Below are 25,620 nucleotides of genomic sequence, written 5' to 3'. Positions count from 1 at the left end.
ACATTTATATTCTTCTTGGTTCTTTCGGTAAAGTCACGTAGAAGGGAATTAATAAAATAATAAAAATAAAACATAATAAAATACAATTCTCACGTTTTGGCCACAACGCAAGCAGCCGTCCTCAGGTGAAGAACAGGTCCGTCGGAAAGACAGCGTCTGAACATTTATACTCGTCTTTTTTGGACGTAACCTGTTTGCGACTGCTTCAACATACAATGACAGAAACAGGATCCCCAACACTGAAGTCCTTGAGAGATCTCTGCCACTGAGAGCACGCTCATTCGGGCACACCTTCACTGGGTCGGACATTCGGTCCATATGGAAGATTCCCGTACACCGAAAGTGGTGCTCTGCATATTCTTAGGTTTTTTCGGTAAAGTCACGTAGGTAAAAAAAACATTTTTATTAATAAAATACTTTTTATTTTATTTTTATTAATTTTTTTTTTACCTACGTGACTTTACCGAAAAAACCTAAGAATATGAATCCTTGCAGTCACGAAAGCTTCAAATCTGGTGCTCTGCAACCAACCGAGCAAAGGGACCCTTTAAACTTCAAAGCACGCGAGATATTCAAACTTGGGAACTCGTCGCACTGAACAGACGCAGATGTACAGACCTGTACTGTAATGTTCTATCCACTGCTGAGTGTCGTGTCAGGTCTCTGCATCCTAAAACTAGTGCTTCAAAGCCTCCCCCCCAACACACTTGCAAGATATGTAACGGCACTTGTAAGCCTAAGATCGGAATTGTCTCCCACTTGACTAGCCATGAAAATAAACACCAGGATGAAAGCCAACAATAGCTGAACATGCATCCTTTCAAGTGACAGGAGAACTCAGAATACTGTACTACAGGCTTTGTACACTTTATTAGAGCATGTACATTATTTAGATGCTATGTATACCGCATTACAGACTATGTACTTTATTCCAGACAATGTGTACTGCATTACCGGCAGTGGATAAAGGAAAGTCCAGAGCTGTTTCACTTGCACTTTCGCTTGGCAGAGACGATGCAGATCCATGAGGGGTCACCATGTGGTGTGCTCCGTGTCTGTACCCACGAACCAATTGCTCAGTAACAATAGTTCATGAACACGACGTCACCTGTGAAGACTAATGTCAAACCACGCAAAAGGAGAGCGTGGAAAGATTTTGCCTCTTCATCCAAGAGCTTGCATTTCCTGATAAGTGTGAACGACAGACCTCTGTTGCATCGATGCCTTGGAATTCAAATAATAAACATCTAAAATGTCTACAAATGTCAAACATCAGTGACTAGAGAACTGAAGAGAGTTTAAAAACTCGCAGCGTTTCATTTACAGCGGAGCGCAGTGTCCAAACCATCCTCATTAAGCCCTTATTAACTCCACCGCCTCAGATCACCAAGATATAACACCTTCTTGGTTCTTTCGGTAAAGTCACGTAGAAGGGAAATAATAAAATAATAAAAATAAAATAATTTCACGACGTTTCGGCCACAACGCAAGCAGCCGTCCTCAGGTGAAGAACAGGTCTGTCGGAAAGACAGCGTCAGACGAGAATTATTTTATTATATTTAATTTTTATTATTTTATTATTTCCCTTCTATGTGACTTTACCGAAAGAACCAAGAAGATGAATCCCTGCAGTCACGAAAGCTTTAAATCGAAAGATAAAACACGTTCGCCGGCTTTAAATCGTTCCCGTCAGCCACTCGGCGACCACCTGCACTTCCACCTTCTCAAAGTCCTGGGGTTGGTCGTGGCCGGTGTGGCCCCCGCGTGTCCGCGCTCGGCCACCGCGCCCGACGCGCCGCGTGCTCTGCACGTGCGGTGCAAGTTCCGAGCGGGGCAGTTGCTTGGCCGACGAGCGGTGGCGAGCGAGGTGGCGGACAAGGCTTTGGCGGTTGTACGTGGAGAAGGGGCAACGCGGGCAGCTTAGAGACTCCCCAGTGTGCGTCCGCCGCATGTGAGTGTCCATGCATTTCTTTTGGATGCTGCGAGGCGGTAGAGGGGAGATAAACACAGTGTAAACATCAGCAGTGAACTCCACTAGGTACAGTAATAGGTTTTTACCCTTTCAACTGGTACAAAAAACTGACACCTTTATACAAGGCATCATGTTTGCAATAACCACAACACAAGCAGTCAAAATTCAAACAAAAAGAAACAACTCTGATGATGATAATGATATGCACTGTCCTTGAAGTTGATTGGTCCACACCCGAGACAGCTTTTCTTAGAGCCTAGTCTCCATTGGTGTTGGACCAGATGACGCCAAAAGGCGTACAACTCAAAAACAGCGCACTATCAGAGTATTGAGAGCTCGGGGTAAGCATTACACTATGAGACTTCCTTTACCAGTGGCAAAATATAGTAATAGGTTTTTACCCTTTCAACTGGTAGAAAAACTGACACCTTTATACAAGGCATCATATCCACTAGGTACAATTTGTAGAGGCACTTCCTACCTATGCGAGTGTGATTATAGTGCCAACTGATCTCAGGCCAAAGTGTCAATTTTATTGGGGGGGACCTATTGGAACACGTGCCATCATAATGAACAGAACAGACCTCCTATTATCTGCGACCCTTGAAACATGCATCATTGCTCGAAGGAAAGATGGATGATTCAATAATAGTAACGGATTGACAGCCAAAGAATGGAACACATCCAAGGGTACGTCTACCAAAGAGATGGACTGATGGAATTACTTGACATGCAGTTGGTGGATACATTGTTGCATCTAGATGTGGCGGGACAGGTGGTGTAAGCTTGGAGAGGCCTTCATGCAGCAGTGGATTGGTCATGGTTCATAGTGCACTGCGTTACAAAACCGGAGGCCCAGTTTGAATCCCAATAATGGCAAATATATCAGTGGTGATTATCTTTATTTAACAGTTTTTGAGCCAGGCCACAAGGTCCAAAACATGGAGTGGCCAGCAACAATCAGCACTATCAAAGTTGTAATTGATAAGATTTCACAAGTGTGTCTTGGATTGAGCAAGGTTATGGAGGCTTGGGAAAAGACACAATGGGAAGAACCAGAAAGAGAAGTGCTGTGACCTGCATTGTGGTGAGTGTGCAAATGAATGGGTTGAGTGAATGCGTGAATGAATGGGTGAGCGACTAGTCACCCACCCAAAGTTTTCCGCAACGCACCAACTCATTGACAAACTCATTCACACACTGATAAAATTAGCAGATAACCCCTCAAAAATGGAATATGGGTTCCTTATTTTAAAAAAAATGAAGGAGTTATTTTGTGGTGTTCTCTCCTTCCTTGGTGTATCCTGCATTCGGAGGCAACTATTCATGTTTGCTGAGGAATACATGCACAGTACCCGCATTGTCAATCTCCTGCTGGATAAGGGCCTCGCCTTGCAAGTCATGGGGGTTATTTGAACATAATTTACCACACTGATGAAGGAAGTGTAAGTGATGGTCTACCAATGCTGTCACGCAAGTCTGAACTTACATATTGTGCACATTTGTATTTTAACTCAATCGTTACATCAGAAAGGGAGATGTAGCTGCTGCTGCTGCTGCTACTACGTATGTGTGGAGATCAATAGAGCAACGTTTATTTAAGTCAAGTCAACAGAAAAACGGTCCTAGTCAATAAAACAAACTTGCAGTCACTATGGGGAATTCAATAGGATGCCAACACTTGACAGACTACGTGAATGTCACAGATGTTTACACAGTATTGTTGTCAGCCAGAACTACATAGGGTGAGCAATGATTTTTTTTTCCCACAAGACAACTCGTACATTATTGGAGCTTATTTATGTGGTGTAACAAAAAGAACATGAAGCAGCTTCATAATGCCTTTTTACATCTCAGGCAAGAACCAGGACACGAAAAAATAGAACAGTTATTTCAAGAAGGGCTCCTGCTGGAAGGCGAGTGGCTCCTACTCATTGCTTGACCTGCTACCACAACCACCAACCAGGAAGCAAATGGTGAGGTGTGCTGACATCAACAGCATCAGCGAGTAGGAGGAGGAGCGGGAGAAGAGTACACGAGGAACCCACAGGGCCTCACCGGAGCACCCACCATGTGTAGGAGCAGAGCGTGCACTTGTGGGGCTTCTCGGAGGCGTGCGTGCGCTTGTGTCGTCGCAGACAGCTGGCGTCCGAGCTGCTGTATGGGCAAAGTTCACACTGGAAGGGCTTTTCACCTGCAACGCACAATGTCAGGAATCTTATAAAAAATAAAATTACTTTGAAAGCTATTTTCTTTAGGTTGTTTTACTCCTTTGGGTTTTGACCATCCGTCCCTCCCTCCCTTCAACCAGAAAACATATTTTTAATGACAGTATCACTGTATTTAGCAGAATTTGCGCACAGCCAGGGTGGAGGGCGAGTGGGGGGGGGGGGCGTCAGCACGACGCATGAACCCGGCTCAACGCTGTGGGATGTGGGTGACATCACTGCGCAGATGTGCGCTGTGACGTCACCACGCATGCGCACTTGGGCGCCATTCATCCAGGAACCCAGGCAGGAAGCCAGCCAGCAAACCTTTAGTCTCGTATAGTGTATATATATATGATGACAAGGGCAGCCGCGTGTGGTGTGCCGTCACTCTCGAGCACATCACCTGTGTGCGTGCGCACGTGCATGTCGAGTGAGGCCTTCAGCCGCGTCTGGTGGCCGCACTGCGAGCAGATGTACGGCTTCTCGTTGGTGTGCGTCTTCACGTGCCGATAAAGCGCCTGCCTGGTTGAGCACTCCCTAGAGCAGGGGGCAATAGAAGAGCGTGACGAGTCGTGTGTGTTTATACGCTACTAAGCCACGTGAATCCTTTACTTCTCCGGTTTATCAGTTGCATAGGAAAAATGTACACGCGTTAAAAGAGGCCTACCCGAGGTTGCGAATAATCTGTGTACGTAGTCGAAACAAGTGCGGCAAAATCATGCGTACGCATGGATGATGCACTACTCTCAAACATTCGTTCGTTGATCAGCATAGAAGCAGGTGTCCGGGTAAAATGTATTTGCATTCTTCCATAGGGTAGCTGTAGGAAAAAAAAATCACTTGCATATTTGCAAAGTCCTTTTTTTCAGGATTGTCTCCAAGTTTTAGACATTGTCAATCTGCTCCTCACCACATATCCCTATAACAGCCTGTTGCGTGCAGTTGCCACCCATCCACGGACTATTCAGGCTTTAATTCAACATTGAGCAACCCTTTGATGAATTTGTCCAGTTTTAAATCGAGTTAGTCCCACAGTAGGTGAGCACAGTCAAACACTCATTTGAGCGGTAACTAATTTAATTTATTTGCATGTACGACCCTATTTTTCAATTCACTGCTTGATAATGGCCTCCCCATGCCATGCTTGTTCTGGGGGTTATATGAGCATATTCTACCACGACGGTCAGGGTGGGTTTGTGATGGCAGAGAACATAGACATATGGTATAATTGATTTTGCTGTACTGCTCTCTGCTGCTCACCCTGTAGCCTAGCGGTCACCTGTAATAAACTGCTGTGCATGGTGCTCGTGCGTCGAAGCGCTGTGCAGGTATTTTTTTCCTGCTTAGCTTCCAAGATTGTACGAGATCGGGCAAATTGTACGAGATCGTGGGTTCGAACCCGACTCTTGACGCCTGTATATTTGGAGTTTAAATGTTCTCTCCGTGGTTGTGTGAATTTTTCACCGGGTCCTCTGGTTTCTCCCTCCAAATTTAGAATCAACATCATGCATTTAGAGTATTTGGCTGCTAGAAATTTCCACATAGGCCACTTTCGTTGAGCTATCATTTATGGCCAGGTCCTTTCTGAAAAAAAGGCTATATTGCTCAGTGAGCCTTACCTGGTAAAATAAAAAAACTAGTTTAGTTGAATTACACTTGACGGCGCAAACGCTCACCTGCCACAGGCGGTGCACCTGAACGTGCGGTCAGAGTGTGGCTTCGTAGAGACACGCGAATCTTCACCGCTCTCAGGAGGGCGGCTCTGAACGCGAGCGCGAGCCGATGGCGCACCAAGGGATGCCCCTCCGTGAGGCGGATGCCCTCTCGTGGCCAGGCGCGGCACACGGGGCGAGTCCGAGCTCCAGACCAGTGAAACGAGGTCATGGGTCACCAGGTGCTTACGCATTCTCTTCCATTTGCGACCTGCGACCGTATCCAACGTGGTCTCTCGTTAAAACGGAGCACGATCAGAAACGCGCTTCATAAAATGTGAAAAAAAGATAATTTTGTTTGCTTCATTTGCTTAAACGTAACATATTTCATATCGTATGTAAATACATTTAATTAATCAATTATCACATGCCATTTTATCCATGATTTGTGTATGTTTAACTTGTTTTGCACTGTACTTAGCCAACCGTGTTAATCGGAAGTGCAGGGGAAAGATTTTAATCCATTAATGCTTTCATCTTCTTGGTTCTTTCGGTAAAGCCACGTAGAAGCGAAATAATAAAAATAAAACATAATAAAATACAATTCTCACGACGTTTCGGCCACAACGCAAGCAGCCGTCCTCAGGTGAAGAACAGGTCTGTCGGAAAGGCAGCGTCTGCGTGACTTTACCGAAAGAACCAAGAAGATGAATCCCTGCAGTCACGAAAGCTTTAAATCATTAATGCTTTGTTAGATGCCTACTACTTGATCATGGTTAAAAGGAGGGAAATAATGGAATAGGGATACGATTCACATACACGTGGACAATGCAATAAGCCACATGACAGGGCGAGTGAATGTCAACAATGCGTTAACAGTGGATGCAATTTACCGGTGAAGTCACAATAGCAGCACTGGAATCCTTGAGGACAGTGACACACCAAATGAACGTCTCTCAGAGGCTCGCTCACAAACATGCGTGGGCACTCCGAGCACCGGAAACGTTTCCCCGATTTCGCTCCACCACATCGCCTGTTGTGCTGTTGCTGCTGCCTCCTTGGGATGCAGACAGTTGCACAGTTGATAGTTTTCTCGGGCAGTTTCCTGTCAAACTGCTGGTGTACGTTACGCACAACCCAATCCGTGTGATCCTTGAGAAAACACGGGTCCATGAAGGTGGCAGCCTCAGAGCAGCTGCTAACGGCGGGCTGTGAAGTATGAGCACGCCTCTGTGATACGCGCGTAAGCCCCAACTTAACGGGTTTTCTCTCCAGTTTTTTCTTCTTATTAGCAGCTGACTTAGCACAAGACTTTTTGACACTGCGCCGAGGGTGGCTTGCAGGTGGGCAATCTTTCGGGGACGAAGTTCTGCGTGTGGCCCTCTTCCTTTTTGCACTCGCGCTGGCTGATAAATCAACAACCAAGGAAGAGTAGCACGCCTCCTCTCCGTCTTCTGCTTCTTCGTGTTCAGCCGCTGTTGTATTTCCACCCACGGCATCCAACGCAAAGAATACATTCTTCTTTTCCACTTCAGGGATAGGCCCCTGGCCGCCCGGCTCCACACAGACGTCAGATGTCTTTACAGTCAATCCTGCGCCTTCACACGCCACATTTGGCGGAGCGCACCGCACCTTCACGCCGGGCTCGCCACCAAGGGGCCGCCGAGCCATCGCCGAAGTTCGGCAGAGGCCAAGCGAGAACAGGTGCTCCGACTGTGCCTCGTCCGCCTCGTCCGTCTCCTCCGCTTCGTCCCTCGACCTCGGGAGCGGGCGAGCGGCCTCCATCATCGCCTCGAAGAATCCGGCGTCGTCGGCGTCGTCGTGGCAGCCGCCCACCAGGCCGATCATCTCGCACGATGCGGGGCTCAGGCAGCGCAGCATCCGGTCGACCTCGCGGGAAATGCGATCCAGGTTTTCAGGGCCGCACACTGCCGACTCCATCCCACTGCCGGCCTGCTCGTTTTCCAGAGCAGCGCCTGTTTGGTGTTTGCCCCTGCACTCGGCCTGCAGATTACTACTGCCGGCGCTTTCGCCCTTCGTCAAGGTCAGCCTGCACTCCTCGCGATCGAGGTCGTCTCCCAGCTCCGAATGGCTCCCGCACGGCGGCGCCTCCCTGGCCACACTCAAACCAGACGACGCCTTGAGTGAAGCGTCCTCTTCTCCGTGTTCAATGGCCGCGTGCCGCTGCGGAGATTGCGGCGCGTCTTCCCTGACGGGACACGAGCCGATCGCCAACGTGCCATCGGTAGCCGTGTCTGCGGAAGATCCTCCGCATTCATCCATTCCGGAAGAAAACCTTTCGGCAGCCGATGCCGCGTCGGTATCACCGCACGGCTCGGGATCGGCCGATGACAATACCCTGGAAGTGGGAGAGGAGGGAGATTGGCTCGGTGCTGCTGCTGGTGATGCTGGTGCCGGTTGTGGTGTCGTGGCCAAGCCATCGCTGTGGTTTTGGTGGAGGTGGTCCAGCATGGTGGCGGTAACGCAGCTAGTGAAGAAGCAGCGCCGGCAGCGGTACAGCTCCACCAGGAATGCGTCCACGGCCTTGTGGTCCAGGGTGGGCTCCGTGTCTACTCTCCGGCAGACCCAAACCATCTCGCCGGCCGGCAGAGCCACCCGCACCGCCGCCATCTCCCCCGTCACTTCTCCCTGCGCGGTTAATGCAAAATCACACGCAATGTAAATGTCACGCAATTGGTTTGTAATCAAAATCACTCACCGATGCCTTTTCAGGTCGTAACTGCGGTGTGTTCAAGTTCATTTATTAGGTATAGCCCTGTGAGCCATTCGGCTCTTGAATCGGGTGCAACCGCAACAAACAAAAAACAAAAACAAGAACAAAAAACATCTTAAAGTGACTATGTAACTGAGTGCAAACAGAAAATCCAAGAAAAGACAGTAAAATATTGCAGAAAAAGCAATCTTGATTTCAAACTTTCGTGACTGTAGGAATCCGTACTCTTTGGTTCTTTCGGTAAAGTCATGTAGGTAGAAAAATAATAGATCACGACGTTTCGATCGCAACACAAGCAATCGTCATCAGGTGGGACAACCACAGCAAGAAAAAACTGCATTTTTTTTTCGAAACGTCATGATCTATTATTTTTCTACCAAAGAGTATGCGGTGTGTTGTTCGGCGTGATTTCCGACTATTTCGGTCCATGCGCTGGGAGCTTATGGGAAATAAAAAAGTATTTAAGGTGTTTTGTGCAAAGGCCACAGAAGGGTAATCCGGGTGATATAGCAACCAACAGCAACGCCTAAACACACATGTACAGATACAGCCAGTTTATCAAACCACTGCCAGATGAGGGGCCTTATAGCGTCGCGCGGGCCCTTACCCCCCCCCCTTCTCCAACCATTATATAAACGGAGTGGTAGCTCCTGCAATCTCTCATTTACTTGATACAGCTGTCGTGGCTGTGACGGTTCCACCTGAAGACGGACGTTTGTTTTGCCTCCGAATGTCGTGATTTTTATTTTATTTTACTTTTATTAATTTTAATGTTTTACCTACGTGACTTTACCGAAAAAAACCTAAGAATATGAATCCTTGCAGTCACGAAAGCTTCAAATCTAGAATCCTTGACGGCTATTTGACCATGCTGGTCAAGTCGGATGCGGAAGCATAGAAGTACAGTACAGTGCACAGGACAACAATTGATTTTGTTCAACTGTCCTCTACTTCCACACAAAGCTTAGTTTTTGAGATGTAACGAGATCCCAGATCTGTCGAACCCTTATCAGTGCCCTACCTTATTACAGACCAATACCGTATTGGTCACCTCGAGCCCCCGTTATAAATCTCAACGTTCATCCTACAAAAAGTCCCATCACAAGCGAGATAAACACAAATTGACCATTTCTGTTATTTTGTCCACATTGAAACGGCTGTACGCCGTATAGACCTCAAAACTCAATTTCCCCGTACAAGAATACGGGGTAAAACCGCATGGATTGACACGGTTATGTGTTATTAAAGAGTTGAAAATAAGAGGAAAAGGAATGTAATGGTTAGTATTGAATGGTTAGAATCGAATGGTTAGGATTGTAATGGTTAATAATGTAATGTTTACGAACGAAATGTTTAAGATTGTAATGTTTACGAATGTAATGTTTAATATGGTAATGCTTATTAATGTAATGTTTAATAATGTAATGTTTAATAATGTAATGCTTAACAATGTAATGGTTAAGATTGTAATGTTTAATAATGTAATGTTTAACAATGTAATGTTTAACAATGTAATGTTTAACAATGTAATGTTTAAGATTGTAATGTTTAACAATGTAATGTTTAAGATTGTAATGTTTAACAATGTAATGTTTAATAATGTAACGTTTAACAATGTAATGTTTAACAATGTAATGTTTAATAATGTAACGTTTAACAATGTAATGTGTAACAATGTAAAGTTTAAGATTGTAATGTTTAGTACCGACAGTGATGTTCCCTCAGCAACGCGGCCACCGACTTTGCGAGTCGCGGAGTGATGACATCACGTCCGGTTCACCCTCAAATACCCAACCTCCCCTCCCCTCACCGTCAACGTTAACTTTTTTATTATTATCATACAAATTTATTTTTTTGCTTTAACTCGAGTGATTAAACCGATATTTATAACCGTGTCTGTATATGTGTGTTTAATTAAAAAAAACCGCTGAATTACCTTATTAATAATGACGCGTCATCAAGTCGAGACGCAATGCACAGGACGCGCACGTGCGTGTGTGTGTGTCTGTCGGTACGGAGACTTCGAGAATTTTAAATATTATTAAGTTAACGTACATTTTCACTTAGTGTATTTTGTTGTTATAACAGTGACCATTGTCATCACGCTTATTCGATTTAGTGCGCCAATGTCCCGTGGCCCATGTGTACAACTCGTAACAAGCATACACCAGTTACTGTATTATCACCAGTTTTTGAGGTAAATGACCCATAATGCTGCATTAGAATAGTATTAATATTATAATTAACTTCTCTTAATTTGTAACGGATGTATTTATACAATGTTGTAACCCATAGCGTGACCGAGTCAGCCGGAATTCGCTGGATCTCGGATGCTCCGAAGCAGAAATCTAACCCGGGATGTAGTTGATTGCATGGGTGTCCACCATGCATACCGGGTGCTATAGGCTGCTGTGGGGCTGTGTGGTGGGACAAGCAGAGGGCAGCAAAGCCCATTGTTGTGGTGTACTTCTGTGCTACAAACGTGTTTACCCCCCCTCCCCCGCCTTGGAATCCACCCCCTCCCCCCTTCAACCCACACTGCACAATGTGGTGAAGTATGGTCAAATAACCCCGTACGACACACACGAGGCCCTCATCCAGCAGTGGATATGTACGTGTGTTGTATGCAAGGGGTGTAACTTAGCAATGTTATACAATAATCCAACTGTTGATAGGTACTGGTCACTGACTGTATTTAGATTAGTCATACATAGGCTGACCTATTGCTGTCCTGGTGTCTTTAATGTAACTTCAAAAAGTACTTTTAAAAACTCACAAATGTTTTCTCATAAACGAAGGCATCAATGTTTGTAACTGCCCATTAAAACTGTTTGTTCGAAAAGCTTTGGGATCGAAAGGTCTAAATGTTTCCACCCTGTCGTGTCGTGTGTGTAAAGTACATGAACAAGCTGCCATGCTGCAAGCCATCTCCAAGCACCCGGGCTTCAAGCTCGTCTGCGAGAAGTCCCACTTTAGCAACGAGAAGTCAAAGCATGACCGACATCTCAAAGACCATCACTTCGTCTACAAGGTGTTGTTTTCATTGTGCGGTCATCGTTGACCAAGCTGGGACCATTGTCACACTACCGCTGAGAACCCAGTTTATTGGGTTGCCTCGGTTGGCGAGATGTGAACTACCTCGCCAGGTATACAGGAGGTCGTGGGTTCGACCCTGACGCCTGTGTATTTGGAGTTTGCATGTTATCCCCATGGTCGTGTGGATTTTCCTCCACATTTGGAAACATGTGTTTGTAGTATTTGGCTGCTATAAATTTCCACACGATAAGCCACTTCATTGGGCTATCGTTTCTAGCCAGGTCGCTTCTGAAAATAAGCTATATAGCTCAGTGGGCCTTACCTGGTAAAAAAAAATACGTAGTTTAATCGCATGCGGCTTTACCAACATTTAGACGAAGAATCTCAGCGATGCTGGCTCAGACCTCTGAGCCATCCGACCGTCTTATAATAATAATGCAATTTATAACGCGCGCAAATTTGCGGACGTAACGGCCGCAACTCAGAGGCGCGGAGCCAAGCTCAGAGTCGCTCGAAAGCACGTGGTTATAGAGGTGAGTTTTTAAGTGTCTCTTGAAGGGGAGGCGATTGAGGTGATGCTGCGAATGTGCAGAGGGATAGCGTTCCAGATTGTTGGGGCTGCCACCCAGAAGCGGCGCATAGACATGACCATCCTGGATCTTGGTATCAAGAGGAGGTCGTGAGTTGCGCTGCGCAGGCATCTGCCGTGTGCTGAGCTGCAAGTCGTCAATAATGAAGGAAGGTACGGCGGGCAGGCAGATGTGAAGGCATGGTGGCAGAGGCAGGCGATCTTGTATGCAAGTTTAAATACTCATTTGAAAGCCATACCGTACTTTACATCGGTTCTCATCGCATTGTCAGTTGTCATTTGCATGTTAGGCAAAACACTCACGCCCGGCGCTAGTTACGACAGAACAGGATTGGCAACACTTTGCCTTTTGAAATACTCCACAATACGTGTGGTTTTGCAGAGCTTTTTTGCATTGATGTAGTTGTATTCAAATACACATATCAAATGTCTAAACTTGCTAAACATCAGCTGCGGATGTACGGCTGAGAATAAGGATTTCCATTTATAAGGCACTTCAATGCCTAAGAAAATGTAAATATCTTCCATCACATTTCAACCATTCCAATAGTCTGCTGCAGTCGAGCCAAGGGGACCCAAGTGGCAGCTGTCGGGTGTGGCATAAGTGTACACATCACCAGTCAGCAAATGAGCATAATTCTGCCTTAAGGGTGACGATCTTCCAATGGGGGTTTGTCCTAATTAAATAATTTACGAGTATACTGTTAAATCTTCTTGGTTCTTTCGGTAAAGTCATGGCCACAACGCAAGCAGCCGTCCTCAGGTGAAGAACAGGTCTGCCAACAGACGTGAGAATAATTTTATAATGTTTTATTTTTATTATTTTATTATTTCCCTTCTACGTGACTTTACCGAAAGAACCAAGAAGATGAATCCCTGCAGTCACGAAAGCTTTAAATCGAAATATACTGTTAAATTTGGACCATGATGCATGGCCTACACTTTTCAAACGTTAAATAATCTTTGACGACAAATTAAACGGTGAGGCCCAAATGAGAAGGCAGCTTGAGAATCAAGATGTGGAGTCCGCAGCCTCGGCGTGTGCCAGAGGTCGCAAACGGGTTTTGATTCCTTACCCGTACCTGGCCGCACCAGGGTCGCAAACGGGTACCCGTACCCGGCCGTACCCGTACCCGGCCGGGTATCGGGTAGGGTACGAGTATCGGGTACCCGGTTGCGACCTCTGGCGTGTACCCCGTTTTCCCAGGTGGAGGTATTCATACCAGAGTGCCAACTGCTACCCGAACCCATAGCCGCCCTGTGCAAGGAGGTCAACCCTTACCTCCGGGTTCGGGGCGTCCCAGCGGCTGCCTTCCTGCGACAAGACTTCATTCAGCAATTCGTCTCCCAAGGTCAGCAATGGTGTGTGATTTACATAAAAGACAAAATTCATGGGACCTCCTTTGCCGGTACCAAAATATGAGAATACGTTTTTCCCTCTTTTCAGGCACCGTTTGAGACTTGGCTCGAAAGAAAGCTGTCTCTGGTGTGGACCAATTAGTTTCAAAGACAATGCCAATATATTTTCAGAGTATGTTTTTTGTTTGCATTCTGCCCACAAGTATTGTGGTTAATGCAGACATTATTCCTTGTAAAAGGTTTCAGTTTGGTATTTTAACATCTTAATACCTGTTTTGTTGCCAGAAAAAAGGGGAAAACCGATTCTCAAGACAAAATTCCTTGACTGGTTGTACTGTATAGATCTACAATGTGTTTTTGGGTTGTACCGCATATTCAGCATTACGTCAGAAGTTTTTTTGCTGAAAGCTTCTTCACAAACTGAATCTAGTACCTGAGGAAGTGCCACCACGTGGAGCGAAACGTCAGACATCATGCCGAACAACACGCGGTACAGCTGAACAACACATCAGAAAAAAACTATGATCTGCCATTGTCCAAATGTCCATAATGAAAAGTCTTAAGAGTTTTGCGTTTTTCTTTACAGGGGCGATTTATGCATTGTCTTACAACACTCGGATAGACCAGGACAACACACTGGCCCTGCTGCCAACAGGTAAGCCAGCTGCACACAACTCTACAGATATAAGTAAAACTAAACAACATTTACGTATTCAGGACTCGCTGAGTCACCAGGTCTTCAAACTTTTAAATTTCCATTTGAGGCCTACATCAGGATGTTTGGCCAATTTCTTTTTTTTTTTAAGTATGTTGCATAGAGAAGGAAACCAGAGTACAGTAAAACCTTGGATTGCGAGCATAATTCGTTCCGGACAACGTGTTTGAAATCCAAAGCACTCGTATATCAAAGCACTCGTATATCAGTTGTGATCACGTGACGCTCGGCAGACAAAGCGTATACACGTACTACTCGTATTGCAAGACCTCGCTCGTTTATCAAATTAATATTTATTTTTTAAAAAATTGCTCGTCTTGCAAAACACTCACAGACCAAGTTACTCGCAATCCAAGGTTTTACTGTACTCGGAGAAAAGTCACACCTATAGGAGGGAAAGCACACCAACATCCACACAGACAGGTCATCACGAACCCACTTGTTACACTGACATCTGCTTCCCAACTTGCAGCTCAGCAGGTTTAGGAGTCTCGCAGTGCATTAAGAAACCTGCATGATCCACCACCCCCCAAGAATCAGAATCTTTATTTATCCGGGAGTAATTCGAAGATCTACCAATGCATTCACAACAACGATTCTATTAACTCCGACTATCAACTCCCCAGCCTAATGGACGTTATGAAAGCAACACCTGGAGTTTAGGAACAGCTGATCAGGGACTATGTGCTCAGTGATGTGACATTTGTGTGTTTGCGCTCGCAGGAACGTTGATACTGAGTGTGACCAAAGATACGTACGAGGAGCTTGGGCTGCAGGGTCAGCCGTCGCAGTACACCGGCCGGAAGCCCCTCCGATATGGTAACCATTCACCTTGCTTCTCTATGCCTTCCCAGTACCTCGGAGATTAAACTAAACTTGCTGTCAATGAGTTAAACTCCAGGATTGTACGATGTTATACTGGTAGGAACCTCCTGGTTACACTAGCCCACAGGGGATTATTGTGTCCGTCCGTCATGCAGGGAGGGGCTGGGTGGGGAGCGAGGGGCTGGGTTGGGGGGGGCTGGGTGGGGAGGGAGGGTGGGGCTGGGTGGGGAGGGGAAGGTGGGGAGGGGCTGGGTGGGGAGGGGCTGGGTGGGGAGGGTGGGTGGGGCTGGGGAGTGGGAGAGGTGGGGCTGGGTGGGGAGGGGCTGGTCACCCCGTGGTGCCCTTATAAAACTCAACGTTTCACCTACTCACGCCGGCTTGTGCCCGCCCTCACAGTCGGGCATATTTGCGGAATACACCACGCCGCCATTGACCCTGGCCATTGACCGAGCAACCCAACGTTCCTACCAGCTCCCTCCGCAGGACAATGTGTTTTCCCTCACAGGAGCTCGTGGAAGTGATCCCGACCCTGACGCCTGTATCTTGGACTTGCCATGTTCTCCCCGTGGTTGTGTGGATTTTTCTCCGGGTCCTCCGATTTTTCCCTCCACATTTAGAAACATGAGTTGACAGTTTTTGGCTGCTATAAATTTCCACATGATGAACCACTTCATTGGGCTATCATTTGTGATAGCCCGGTCACTTCTGAAAAAAAATCTATATAGCTCAGTGGGCCTTACCTGGTCAAATAAAGTTTAGTTTTTTTATAAATGTTTTCAGTCTGTACCAATTGGATTAAACAATTCAGGCGATTGATGGAAACATGTTTTCTTTGCACTTTACATATAACCCTGCAGGTCACAGAGTGAGCACTTGAAAAGCTATGATTACATTTTGACGGGGGTCCATTTCATCTTTGTTTTCCTGAACAACTTCCCATTGTTTGTTAACATTGTCATTGGTCCCTTAACCATGGGGATAAGGGGCCGTCCATAAATGATGTCACGCACCTAGGGGGGGGGGGTGGGGGGTCAGACATTTGTGACGATGTGTGACGAGGGAGGGGAGGTGAGAAATGTGACGTCACATCAAAATGCGCAACTTTAAATAAATATAGACAACACGTTCTACTTAATTAAATAGACTTTTTAATAAATGTTTTCTCCTACAACATCAGAGTGCAGCGCCACAATAAAAACGCACTACAATGACAATAGTTTAAAGCGATTTGAAGCATGTTTTATTTTCAAAATGGAAATATGGTTTTGAGGGGGGGGGGGGGGGGCAGAGCTTTGTGACGTCATATTTGAGGGGGGGGTCTGACTTTTTGTGACGCCGTGTGACGAGGGGGGGGGGTGGTCAAAAATCGTCCAAAATCGCGTGACGTCATTTATGGACGGCCCCTAATGAAGTTGCCATTGGTGCTTTGGAAATCACATTTCACAACCTCTTTCATTCTTTTGTGATCTGTACAACGTTCTGCTGCTGATCTCCCTCCCCTAAGTCGCTCCGTTCATCACCCAGCTGCTCCTTGGCCAACATGCTCTTTCCTCTTCCCTCCGACTTTGCTCAACAGGATGATGTAAAGTTGTTGAACTTCTTTCGCACCGTACGTAGCCAACCATGCTAATCGAGTTACACAGTCGAACCGTTGCAGCTTTCCCCTCCCAAGTATTGCCAGTAGTGGTTTGTGTAACCAAATCATTTTAGTCACCTCCTTCGCATTATAGCTATCCACTGTTTTCCCCGAATGCACCTGTGACATCCACACTCCGTTCCCATTCCCTCCACTCTGCCCCACACTGATTCCACTTTGTCTCTCCCGTTCATTGCTTCCGTTTCTAAAACTTGCTTTGCCCTGGGTTTTGCATCGCCGGTAAGCCATGGAGAGCGTCAGCACGATCTGAGGTTCCTCGCCAATTCATCGGTCTCCCTGCCCTGCTCCACAGTGATCAAGCTGCAGCTCACTGAACCCGCGATGGCCCCGGGAAGGAAATGCTACGAGCGAGCTGTGTGGGCCCTCTCCGAAAAGGTGCCCTTGCGCTTCGATGTCCTCGTCAGCTGGCAGCCGCCTGGTGGGTCCCTCAATTCGTGCCGTCCTCTTTAGGGAGCCGCAGTGGCGAGATGTTAACTACCTCGCCAGGTATACAGGAGGTCGTGGGTTCGACCCTGACGCCTGTGTATTTGGAGTTTGCATGTTATCCCCCTTGTCGCGTTGATTTTATTCGGGTCCTCCTGTTTTCCCCTCCACGTTCAGAATCAACATGCGTATTTAGTATTTGGCTGCTATACATTTCCGTATGATAATGCGCTTCGTTGAGCTATTGTTTGTGGCCAGGTCGTTTTGAAAAAAATCTATATAGCTCAGTGGGCCTTACCTGGTAAACAAAAATTTGTTTTAGTTTAGTTTACAAAAATGTACACAGCCCTTTGTCAGGCAACTGATTTTGAGGGCCCTTCCCTCATTTGACCACGCTGGTCAGCGTAGTTTGGTGTAGAAGTACAGAAATGGGTTTTTCTGCACTACCCTCTTCTGCCCACGATGTAGCTCCTCAGCCTATATAGACAACCTGTTGTTCATGGGGGTCGACAATCAAAGCACACTCAAGACTCAAATTCCTGCTTAGCTTCGCAAGTCCGGCAAAATTGGGCACATTTCAGGTGATTAAGCGCACTATCAATAAAACAAAAAAATTCCCCTAAGCCTTTGTCTTTCTCTTACCCTCTACTAATCCTTGCACTGCCTGTTCTCTCAATGTGACGGTGATGCCGCCTACACGATCGCACCGTCAAGAAGGGAAGGCGGCAAAGGCACCCGCAAAGTTCTTTGCCGAATGGGACTGCAGGGAGGTGCGTGCGGACGTGACGGTGAGGCCGGTGGCCGCGCGGGCCTGCCCCGCGCTCGACAGCCTCAGCCTCCAGCCAGAAGACGGGGTGGCCTGTGGGGCCCAAGACTTCTTTGATTGGCTGGGAGCTGTGTCATGTGACGTAGACTGGTGAGCGTGCGATTGGCAGGGAGGTGAATGTGTGTCAGAACCACGGAAGAAATGTGTGCACGTGCAATGTGGGCAGCCGAGGGCAGTGAGGTCAAATGAATTGTTGTACTGTACTTATTTGCTCCTGTGTTTATGCCCTCTACCGACCAACATGGTGAAGTACTCGTACAGCCCTTTGTCAATTCACTGCTAGATGAAGGCCTACTCATGCCGCGTGGGTCGCGAAGTTATTTAACTATAATTCACCACACTGATAAGTGAAATTTAAATACTGTGAAAGCTATAGCTCCGTTGTTCACGGAAGAACATTGGTGGGATACATGTCGATGCTTTTAAATAAAATCTTATTTGATTAACTTGGGGAGGCCTTCAACCAGCAGTGGATTCACCATGGCTCCTGCTGATGATTTTGATGAACGTGAATGGATCACCTTGTATATGCAACTTGTATGTTGTTAAACTCCTTTCCTGTTGGTGTCGAGGTTCCATACCCTGGCTTTGGTAGAAGGCGGTACAGCAAATGAAGACTACACCTGTTGAGTCTGTGTTGCCCCCTCGCATGCGTGGTGTTTCCTCTGGGTGGTGCGGTCACATGTAAACACACATTGCCTGCTAACATACAGGAACGCAGGAGATTGAGAGGGAATTTTGTGCCAGCTCCAAGTTAAAATCATTATTATTATAACGGAATAATACATTTTAAAAACATGGTTCGCTTTGATCTCTCGCGCAGCTCCAGTGACAGCTCTGCGTCGATGAGGTGCCCGGAGCCAAGCCTGCCCATGGGCCCCAGCCTGCTCTGCTCCATCACGGGTCTGATTCGGCCCGACACCGTCATCCGCCTCCTGTCCGCTCTCAGGTGCTTGCGAGTTCCCCGCCGTTCCCGGAAGCACTGCTTACCCAGTAAACACGTGACGTTGGGGCAGTGTTGTTCCAAAGGTTCCGACTGCATGGCGACATTGGCCAAACGTTGCATTTTAACTGGGTAGTATCCGATATCTGATGAGATGAGAATGCCAACAGATTTGGTCATTAGTCAATCAATTGGTAGCCTTAACTTCTGAATACAAACTCATACGTTGCAGAGAATCATGGGTAAAACAAGGGCTCCACAGTGGCGTTATGTTAACTACCCCGCCTGGTATACAGAAATGCGTGGTTTCGATCCCCGACCCTGACAGCTGCTGTATATTTGGAGTTTGCATGACTCTCTCCCCCTAGTCTTGTGCATTTTTTCCTTCGGGTTCTCCGTTTTTTCGCTGCACATTTAGGAGCATGCATTTAGAGTACTCACTACACTTGAGACCTCTGTTTAATCAAAGGCGGCTTACCTGGATTAGAACCCAGCGTCTCATCCCATCAGTGCCAGCTCAGTGCTTTGCCCTCTGAGCCACCCGGCCACCGTCACTCCAGTTATAATTTCAGTACCTCGTGCATGCACATCATTATTTTCGCATTAAAGATCGTACAGTGTTTTTCAAAAAGTACAGTGATACCTCGGTTCACAAACGCTTCTGTTCACGAACAACTCGGTTCACGAACAGAAAAGTTCATAAAAATCCGCTTCGGTTCACGAACCGGAGCCGCGGCCATTGTAATGCTATTTCCAGGCTGTCACATGGTCGTGACTTCCTGTAGGAAGATCGTGGAGAGAAGAAGAGACACAGAATGAAGTACTGTGAGTACTGTGAAGACACTTTCAGTGACTTTTTGCTTTTTGGTGTGCTTTTTAGCACATACAGTACTGTACTGTACTACTGTACTGTACAATACTGTACTTACTGTATTGTACAGTTCACCCGTTTGAATGCTTACTGAAGTCATCTCAAGCAAGGTTCTCTCTTTATACATTACTATACTGTACAGTACTAATGTGTATTGTAATTTGTTTAATATTTTTGTGCTTCAAAAACCAAAAAAAAAGGTCAGAACGGATTAACCGGATTTACATTGAACCCTATGGGAAAATGTGCCTCGGTTCACGACCAATTCGGTTCGCGACCAGAGTCAGTTCACGAATTAAGTTCGTGAACCGAGGTATCACTGTACTCATGATTTCAAGGTAGTGTTTTATATTTCCGCCCCTGAAAAGAACGTGTTATTCATCGAGCGTCAAAATTGCAGGGTACAGTAAAACCTTGGATTGCGAGTAACTTGGTCTGCGAGTGTTTTGCAAGACGAGCAAAATTTTTTAATAAATATTAATTTGATAAATGAGCGAGGTCTTGCAATACGAGTAGTACGCGTATACGCTTTGTCTGCCGAACGTCACGTGATCACAATTGATATACGAGTGCTTTGATATACGAGTGCTTTGGATTACAAACACGTTTCCGGAACGAATTATGCTCGCAATCCAAGGTTTTACTGTATAAGATTACTCGGAGCTGAAAACGTTATCTGAAGCAGCGTTCAAACCTTTAGCGGCCAGTAGGAGGCGTCAGACTGCCGCGTGTGTGACGCTAACGGTTAACCCCATCGGGGTCGTGGAGGAACAGCACAGAGGTCACAAAAGGGCCAGAGGAGTGGAAAAATGTGTGCCTCCAGCGAGTGAGAGCCACGAGGAGATACACAATTTATAAACAAGCCTGTAAATTAGTTTCAGTGGCAAGACTGCAAACAGTAAGGGGTAAATAATGCATCAACATGCATTTTCTATATTGTTTATTCATTTGTACGCTTGCATGGTGAGTAATTTTAAACGCGAAATGTTCAAATATAATATTACATCTTTACAGATGTATGACTACATCATGTTCAGGGTGGAGGCATAGCAAGGTTAGTGAACTGTGTTCTGAACCTAGCACCCCGAGTTCCGTTCCCAGCCTCGGCTGACATCATTGGTGAATGATATCTGAACTGGAATTAAGCTTTTTATTTATTTAAAGCTTTCGTGACTGCAGGGATTCATATTCTTGGTTCTTTCGGTAAAGTCACGTAGAAGGGAAATAATAAAATAATAAAAATATAAAACAATAAAAATGCTCACGACGTTTCGACTGCAACACAAGCAATCATCATGAGGTGTGAAATCCACAGAAAGAAAATTTGAATTTTTTTTTAATTGTTTTATATTTATATTATTTTATTACTTCCCTTCTACGTGTCTTTACCGAAAGAACCAAGAATATGGAATTAAGCTGCTTATTAAATCAGTAGATATTTTCTGTGGCCATATGATATACCGGCACTTCTCATAACACCAACTATGTACAAGTGCACTTCTTAGAACGGCTCCTAAAACTAAACTATACTATATTTCATTTGACCAGGTAAGGTCCACTGAGTTATATAACTCGTTTCAGACGCGACCTGGCCACAAACAATAGCCCAATTATAAGTGGCTCATCACGTGGTTACATATTGGCGCTTCTACATTTACACTATGACCGCTCTCTTCTTGGTTCTTTCGGTAAAGTCACGTAGAAGGGCAATAATAAAATAATAAAAATAAAACATAATAAAGTAATAAAATAATTCTCACGACGTTTCGGCCACAACGCAAGCAGCCGTCCTCAGGTGAAGAACAGGTCTGTCGGGAAGACAGCGTCTGAATTATTTTATAATGTTTTATTTGTATTAATGTATTATTTCCCTTCTACGTGACTTTACCGAAAGAACCAAGAAGATGAATCCCTGCAGTCACGAAAGCTTCAAATCGAAATATGACCGATCTGTGTGATTGTATGATGACACCCCCCCCCCTCCGGCAGGCGTTACTTTGAGGAGCCAAAGCTGGCGTGCTGGGCGACGTTGACTGCGCACGGCTTCGCCGACTCGCCCGTGTCATGGGCGAGCTTGGAGCACGGCTTCCACAAGGGCGGAGAGAACCTGCAGACCCTGCTCGCCTTCGCCAACGGAAACTACTGGCTGCTCCGCGCAGTCGGCACCAACGATGGATGCCCGTCCTGACGGCGACGCGGGCCCCGTGGACGATGACATCCGGCAGCTGGGCAGCAGCCACCGCCGATGACGGACACGCGTGCCCTCCGGAGGCCGCACGGACTGAGTTAGGAATGTAAAGTCTGCCATTGCGCAGAATGTTTTGTATGTAGCAATAAAGCATAAATGTACGACACTAAGTGCGAGCTGTTTAAGCTTTTTACGCAACCGTAGTCGCGTGCGTTTTTGTGGACCCCGCCGCGTGTCGTGTCCGTAACTTTTTCTGGGTCGCTTGTGTTGTACTGGGATGTAGATGGGTCTGGCTTGTAGCACATGGATGAGAGCATATAATAGAGGTATGCAATGAATTACGAAGAGGTTTATGGCTGGTGGCCAAGACTCGCATCAAGAGTGGCAGCCAAAGAAGGGAACAAGCCCAAGATGGCATCCACTTGCAAGACGAAGCAATTGGCTCGTCTTGTTGTGCAAGTTGCGAGATGGATTGTTACATGGCAGGGACATAAGAGGTGGCGATTGCTTTGGGAGGTATTCATCTGGCAGTGGATTGATCATGACGGATGGTGAGGACAACTGCGTCCAATGCGCTCTCCCCCCCCCCCCCCCTTTGCCGCTGGTGAGCCATATGGCCGGCCACCAAACTAATTTCTAGAACGCACGCTTCACTGCCTCTCCGCGTTTCAGTGTCGTCATTTCACAGCCACTCGACTCCCCACAAACGTCCGTCGCAATGCAACAGCGTTAACCGAGTAATTATTAACCCGCCGCAGTCAACCGAAGCCGAGGATGATCTAAAAAAAAAATGTTGCCTGTCCCTTAATGATTACAAAGTAAGTTAGCCCTCCCGCTACTGCGTGAAAGTACAAAGTCAAATGCAGCCGGCACCTTGGCCACCAGTTGGTTAGGTTTAGGTCGCTGCCTGAGAAATGAGCTCTGGGCCAGGTTGTCGGAACGAAAGTGACATCAAATTTGGGGTGTCTGGCACATCATGGCCACCGGCTCCTCTCGGGGCAGAGTGTGGGGTTTTGTCTGGGAGCCCACGGCCCAAACGACACAGGAGGAGGAGGAGGACAAAGAGACAGGACGGCAACACGAGCGAGGGGAAAGCGGCGGCGAAGGGACGGAAGCTCCCTGGCGTCGCGCTTTTGTTGACTGAAGGTTCTGGAGATTCGTTCCAGATCTGCAGTCTGAAGGTAAGAGGGCCTCCAGTGCACGTCTGTGTATCTGTTCGGTAAGGGAGCGGCAGTGTAGCGCTTAGAGCGCTGCGCTACGAACCCGGCAACCCGAGTTCGATTCCCGCTTACCAGTGACGAGTATCTGAACGGGTTCTGGGCCTCCCCTAGGTCGACTCAGCCTCAAATGAGTACCTGGTGCAGTGTGTAAACATCGCCACTGGGGGAGACGGTCGGCCAGGTGTGGTGCTGGCCACCCAACCCCTCGTGTGCTGTTCCGGCCTTCATAGGTGTCAATTCTAGATTTGAAGCTTTCGTGACTGCAAGGATTCATACTCTTAGGTTTTTTCGGTAAAGTCACGTATTAATAAATAGTTTAAAGCGATTTGAAGAATGTTTTATTTTCAAAATGGGAATATGGTTTTGGGGGGGGGCAGAGCTTTAGCTTTGTGACGTCATATTTGAGGGGGGGGTCTGACTTTTTGTGACACCGTGTGACGAGGGGGGGGGGGGTAAAAAATCGTCCAAAATCGCGTGACGTCATTTATGGAAGGCCCCCAAGGAGGCCGCTACAAAGAGTAGTGCTCTTTTAGATTTGAAGCTTTCGTGAAAACTGCAAGGATTCATCATCTTTGTTTTTTTCGGTAAAGTCACGTAGGTAAAAAATAAAATAAATGAAAACAACTAAATTAAATCACGACGTTTCTGGCGCAACACAAGCGTCCTTCTTGGTTCTTTGGGTAAAGTCACGTAGAATGGAAATAATACAAATAAAACATCATAAAACACAAGCGTCCTTCTTCAGGTGGGGGACAACGTAGCGAAAGCGCAACCGCTTAATTATTTCATTTTTTACCTACGTGACTATACCGAAAAAAACAAAGAGTAGTGCTCTTCCCTGTACGTTATGCACGACGACGACGACGCTAACTAACCAGCCTTTCGTGCTGCCGGACACCACGGGCAGGCGGGAGGAGGCTGCGGCGGCGGTGGCGACGCAGAGGACTCGTCGCCCGTGCGTCGTCAGCACGGAGGAGCCGGGAGCACCCGTGCGCCTGCCTGGGGCAGCCCGTGCGGGCACGTGGCGCAATGGCCGCCGTCCACGTGGGGCGGCCATGCCTCGTCGCTCCTGCGCTGCACCGGCACCGCGCTCTCTGTTGCCACGGCGACGGAGCACAGGGGGGTCCACGGGTGCGCGCGCGCGCACTCACTCAGCCGTTGATGCCCCCCCCACCGACCGACCAACCCCGACCTCCTGCCATCACCTTTACCACCCCTGCGATTTATTTATTACTTATTTTCTCAAACTCTTAGGTTTTTTCGGTAAAGTCACGTAGGTAAAAAATAAAATTAATAAAAGTAAAAATTTAAAAATATAATATGATATCTTATCATGATAAAAAACTCCTAGCCAGGGGCCTACCCTGGCTCCTCCCCCCTCAACCAGTATATATATACAAGGTCGGGTCTCTTGGAATTTCTCTTTACTTGATACAGCAATCGTGCTGTGACGGTTCCACCTGAAGATGGAAGCTTGTGTTGTCTCCGAAACGTCGTGATTTTTTTTTTTACTTTTATTAATTTTATTCTTATTTTTTACCTACGTGATTTTACCGAAAAAATCTAAGAGTATGAATCCTTGCAGTCACGAAAGCTTCAAATCTAGAATTATTTTCTCAAGTCACTCATTTCAAAATGTCACCGATGGCCTCGAGCTGATGAAGGCTAAGGAATACTGGATGATGTTGTGTGCCCCTAGTTATATCAGACACTGGGCTCGTTCATAGGCATGCAGCCAGGGATGAATTTCAGCTTGGTCCCGTTCAGTAATCGAACCGATAACCAGTCCAGTAATCGGTTAATTAAATAACCGGATATCCCGTCTCTACACCGCCTGCTGAGATGCTTCTGAATCACCTCCGTGGCAGCTAGCCACGGCAACAAGAGTCTGCAATCTTGTCCTCTCGTTGCGCAGGAGGTCACCGGCTCCATGGCCGAGGGAAACGTCGTCTCCCACCGGCGACCCCCGTCGCGGCCGAAGACCCCACGCTCACACGGCCGTCCCAACCCTCCCGACCGCCGAGTCGCCCGCTACGCCCTGGAAGGAGAACGAAAGGCCAAACCACGCCAACAAAATGCGCCGCGCCACCGAGATGCACCTGGCAACGCCGCGGATATATTTTTCTCCGGACGGCGCGACGGCCGAGCGACGGCGGGGAAGGTGCGGTGGTGGCGCTGGTGGTGGCGGTGGTGGCGTTGGTGGTGGTGGCGGCGGTGGTGGTGGCGGCTGCGTTCTGGCCGTGCGGTTGTTCTCGCCTCCCAGCGGAGTCTGGAGGGAGAGGGGAGGAAGGTCGCGGGGTCGAGCGACGGAGGGCGAAGCTCACGCGGCGTCGGCCCGGTGTCCCGCAGGGCTCGGAGTGGAGGACCGCGCGAGCCGGCTGGAAGTTTGCGGATCGTCTC

General features: G+C 47.2%; 2 protein-coding genes across 4 annotated transcripts; one reads left to right on the top strand and one right to left on the bottom strand.

Moving 5' to 3' along the window:
- Positions 1 to 551: 551 nt before the first annotated feature.
- Positions 552 to 10,452, bottom strand: LOC144946648 (uncharacterized). 2 transcript variants are annotated; one of them, XM_078875706.1, is made up of 6 exons: positions 10,274 to 10,452; positions 6,728 to 8,483; positions 5,859 to 6,105; positions 4,586 to 4,719; positions 4,043 to 4,166; positions 552 to 1,979 (listed from the first exon to the last, which is right to left on the bottom strand). In XM_078875706.1, the coding sequence occupies exons 2-6, from the start codon at positions 8,463 to 8,465 to the stop codon at positions 1,676 to 1,678; spliced, it is 2,547 nt and encodes an 848-aa protein (XP_078731832.1). In that variant the 5' UTR covers positions 8,466 to 8,483; positions 10,274 to 10,452; the 3' UTR covers positions 552 to 1,675. The 2 variants fall into 2 exon arrangements, with proteins under 2 accessions (XP_078731832.1, XP_078731833.1); XM_078875707.1 differs by having other exon boundaries at positions 10,278 to 10,452.
- Positions 10,453 to 10,572: 120 nt separating this feature from the next.
- On the top strand, positions 10,573 to 22,157 carry RPP40 (ribonuclease P/MRP subunit p40). 2 transcript variants are annotated; one of them, XM_078875710.1, is made up of 9 exons: positions 10,573 to 10,765; positions 11,466 to 11,599; positions 13,401 to 13,545; positions 14,139 to 14,207; positions 14,991 to 15,086; positions 17,042 to 17,167; positions 17,890 to 18,088; positions 18,822 to 18,947; positions 21,802 to 22,157. In XM_078875710.1, exons 2-9 carry the CDS (start codon positions 11,483 to 11,485, stop codon positions 21,998 to 22,000), a joined length of 1,077 nt encoding a protein of 358 aa, XP_078731836.1. In that variant the 5' UTR covers positions 10,573 to 10,765; positions 11,466 to 11,482; the 3' UTR covers positions 22,001 to 22,157. The 2 variants fall into 2 exon arrangements, with proteins under 2 accessions (XP_078731836.1, XP_078731835.1); XM_078875709.1 differs by having other exon boundaries at positions 17,887 to 18,088.
- Positions 22,158 to 25,620: the final 3,463 nt, after the last annotated feature.

This window comes from Lampetra fluviatilis, chromosome 42, assembly GCF_964198595.1.
Source record: "Lampetra fluviatilis chromosome 42, kcLamFluv1.1, whole genome shotgun sequence".
NCBI classification, from domain to species: Eukaryota; Metazoa; Chordata; class Hyperoartia; order Petromyzontiformes; family Petromyzontidae; genus Lampetra; species Lampetra fluviatilis.
The sequence above is the reverse complement of the archived record's forward strand: the minus strand, read 5'-3'. Positions and strand labels throughout refer to the sequence as shown.

Excerpts from the sequence above, each read along its gene's own strand:
- LOC144946648 (XM_078875706.1), bottom strand. The coding sequence starts at position 8,465 with ATGGCGGCGGTGCGGGTGGCTCTGCCGGCCGGCGAGATGGTTTGGGTC. Across the intron at positions 6,106-6,727 it reads CTGCTATTGTGACTTCACCG|GTCGCAAATGGAAGAGAATG; the intron begins GTAAATTGCATC and ends ATACGGTCGCAG. Across the intron at positions 4,167-4,585 it reads GCACGTGCGCACGCACACAG|GTGAAAAGCCCTTCCAGTGT; the intron begins GTGATGTGCTCG and ends TGTGCGTTGCAG.
- RPP40 (XM_078875709.1), top strand. The coding sequence starts at position 11,483 with ATGCTGCAAGCCATCTCCAAGCACCCGGGCTTCAAGCTCGTCTGCGAG. Across the intron at positions 14,208-14,990 it reads ACTGGCCCTGCTGCCAACAG|GAACGTTGATACTGAGTGTG; the intron begins GTAAGCCAGCTG and ends TTGCGCTCGCAG. Across the intron at positions 18,948-21,801 it reads CGCCTCCTGTCCGCTCTCAG|GCGTTACTTTGAGGAGCCAA; the intron begins GTGCTTGCGAGT and ends CCCCTCCGGCAG.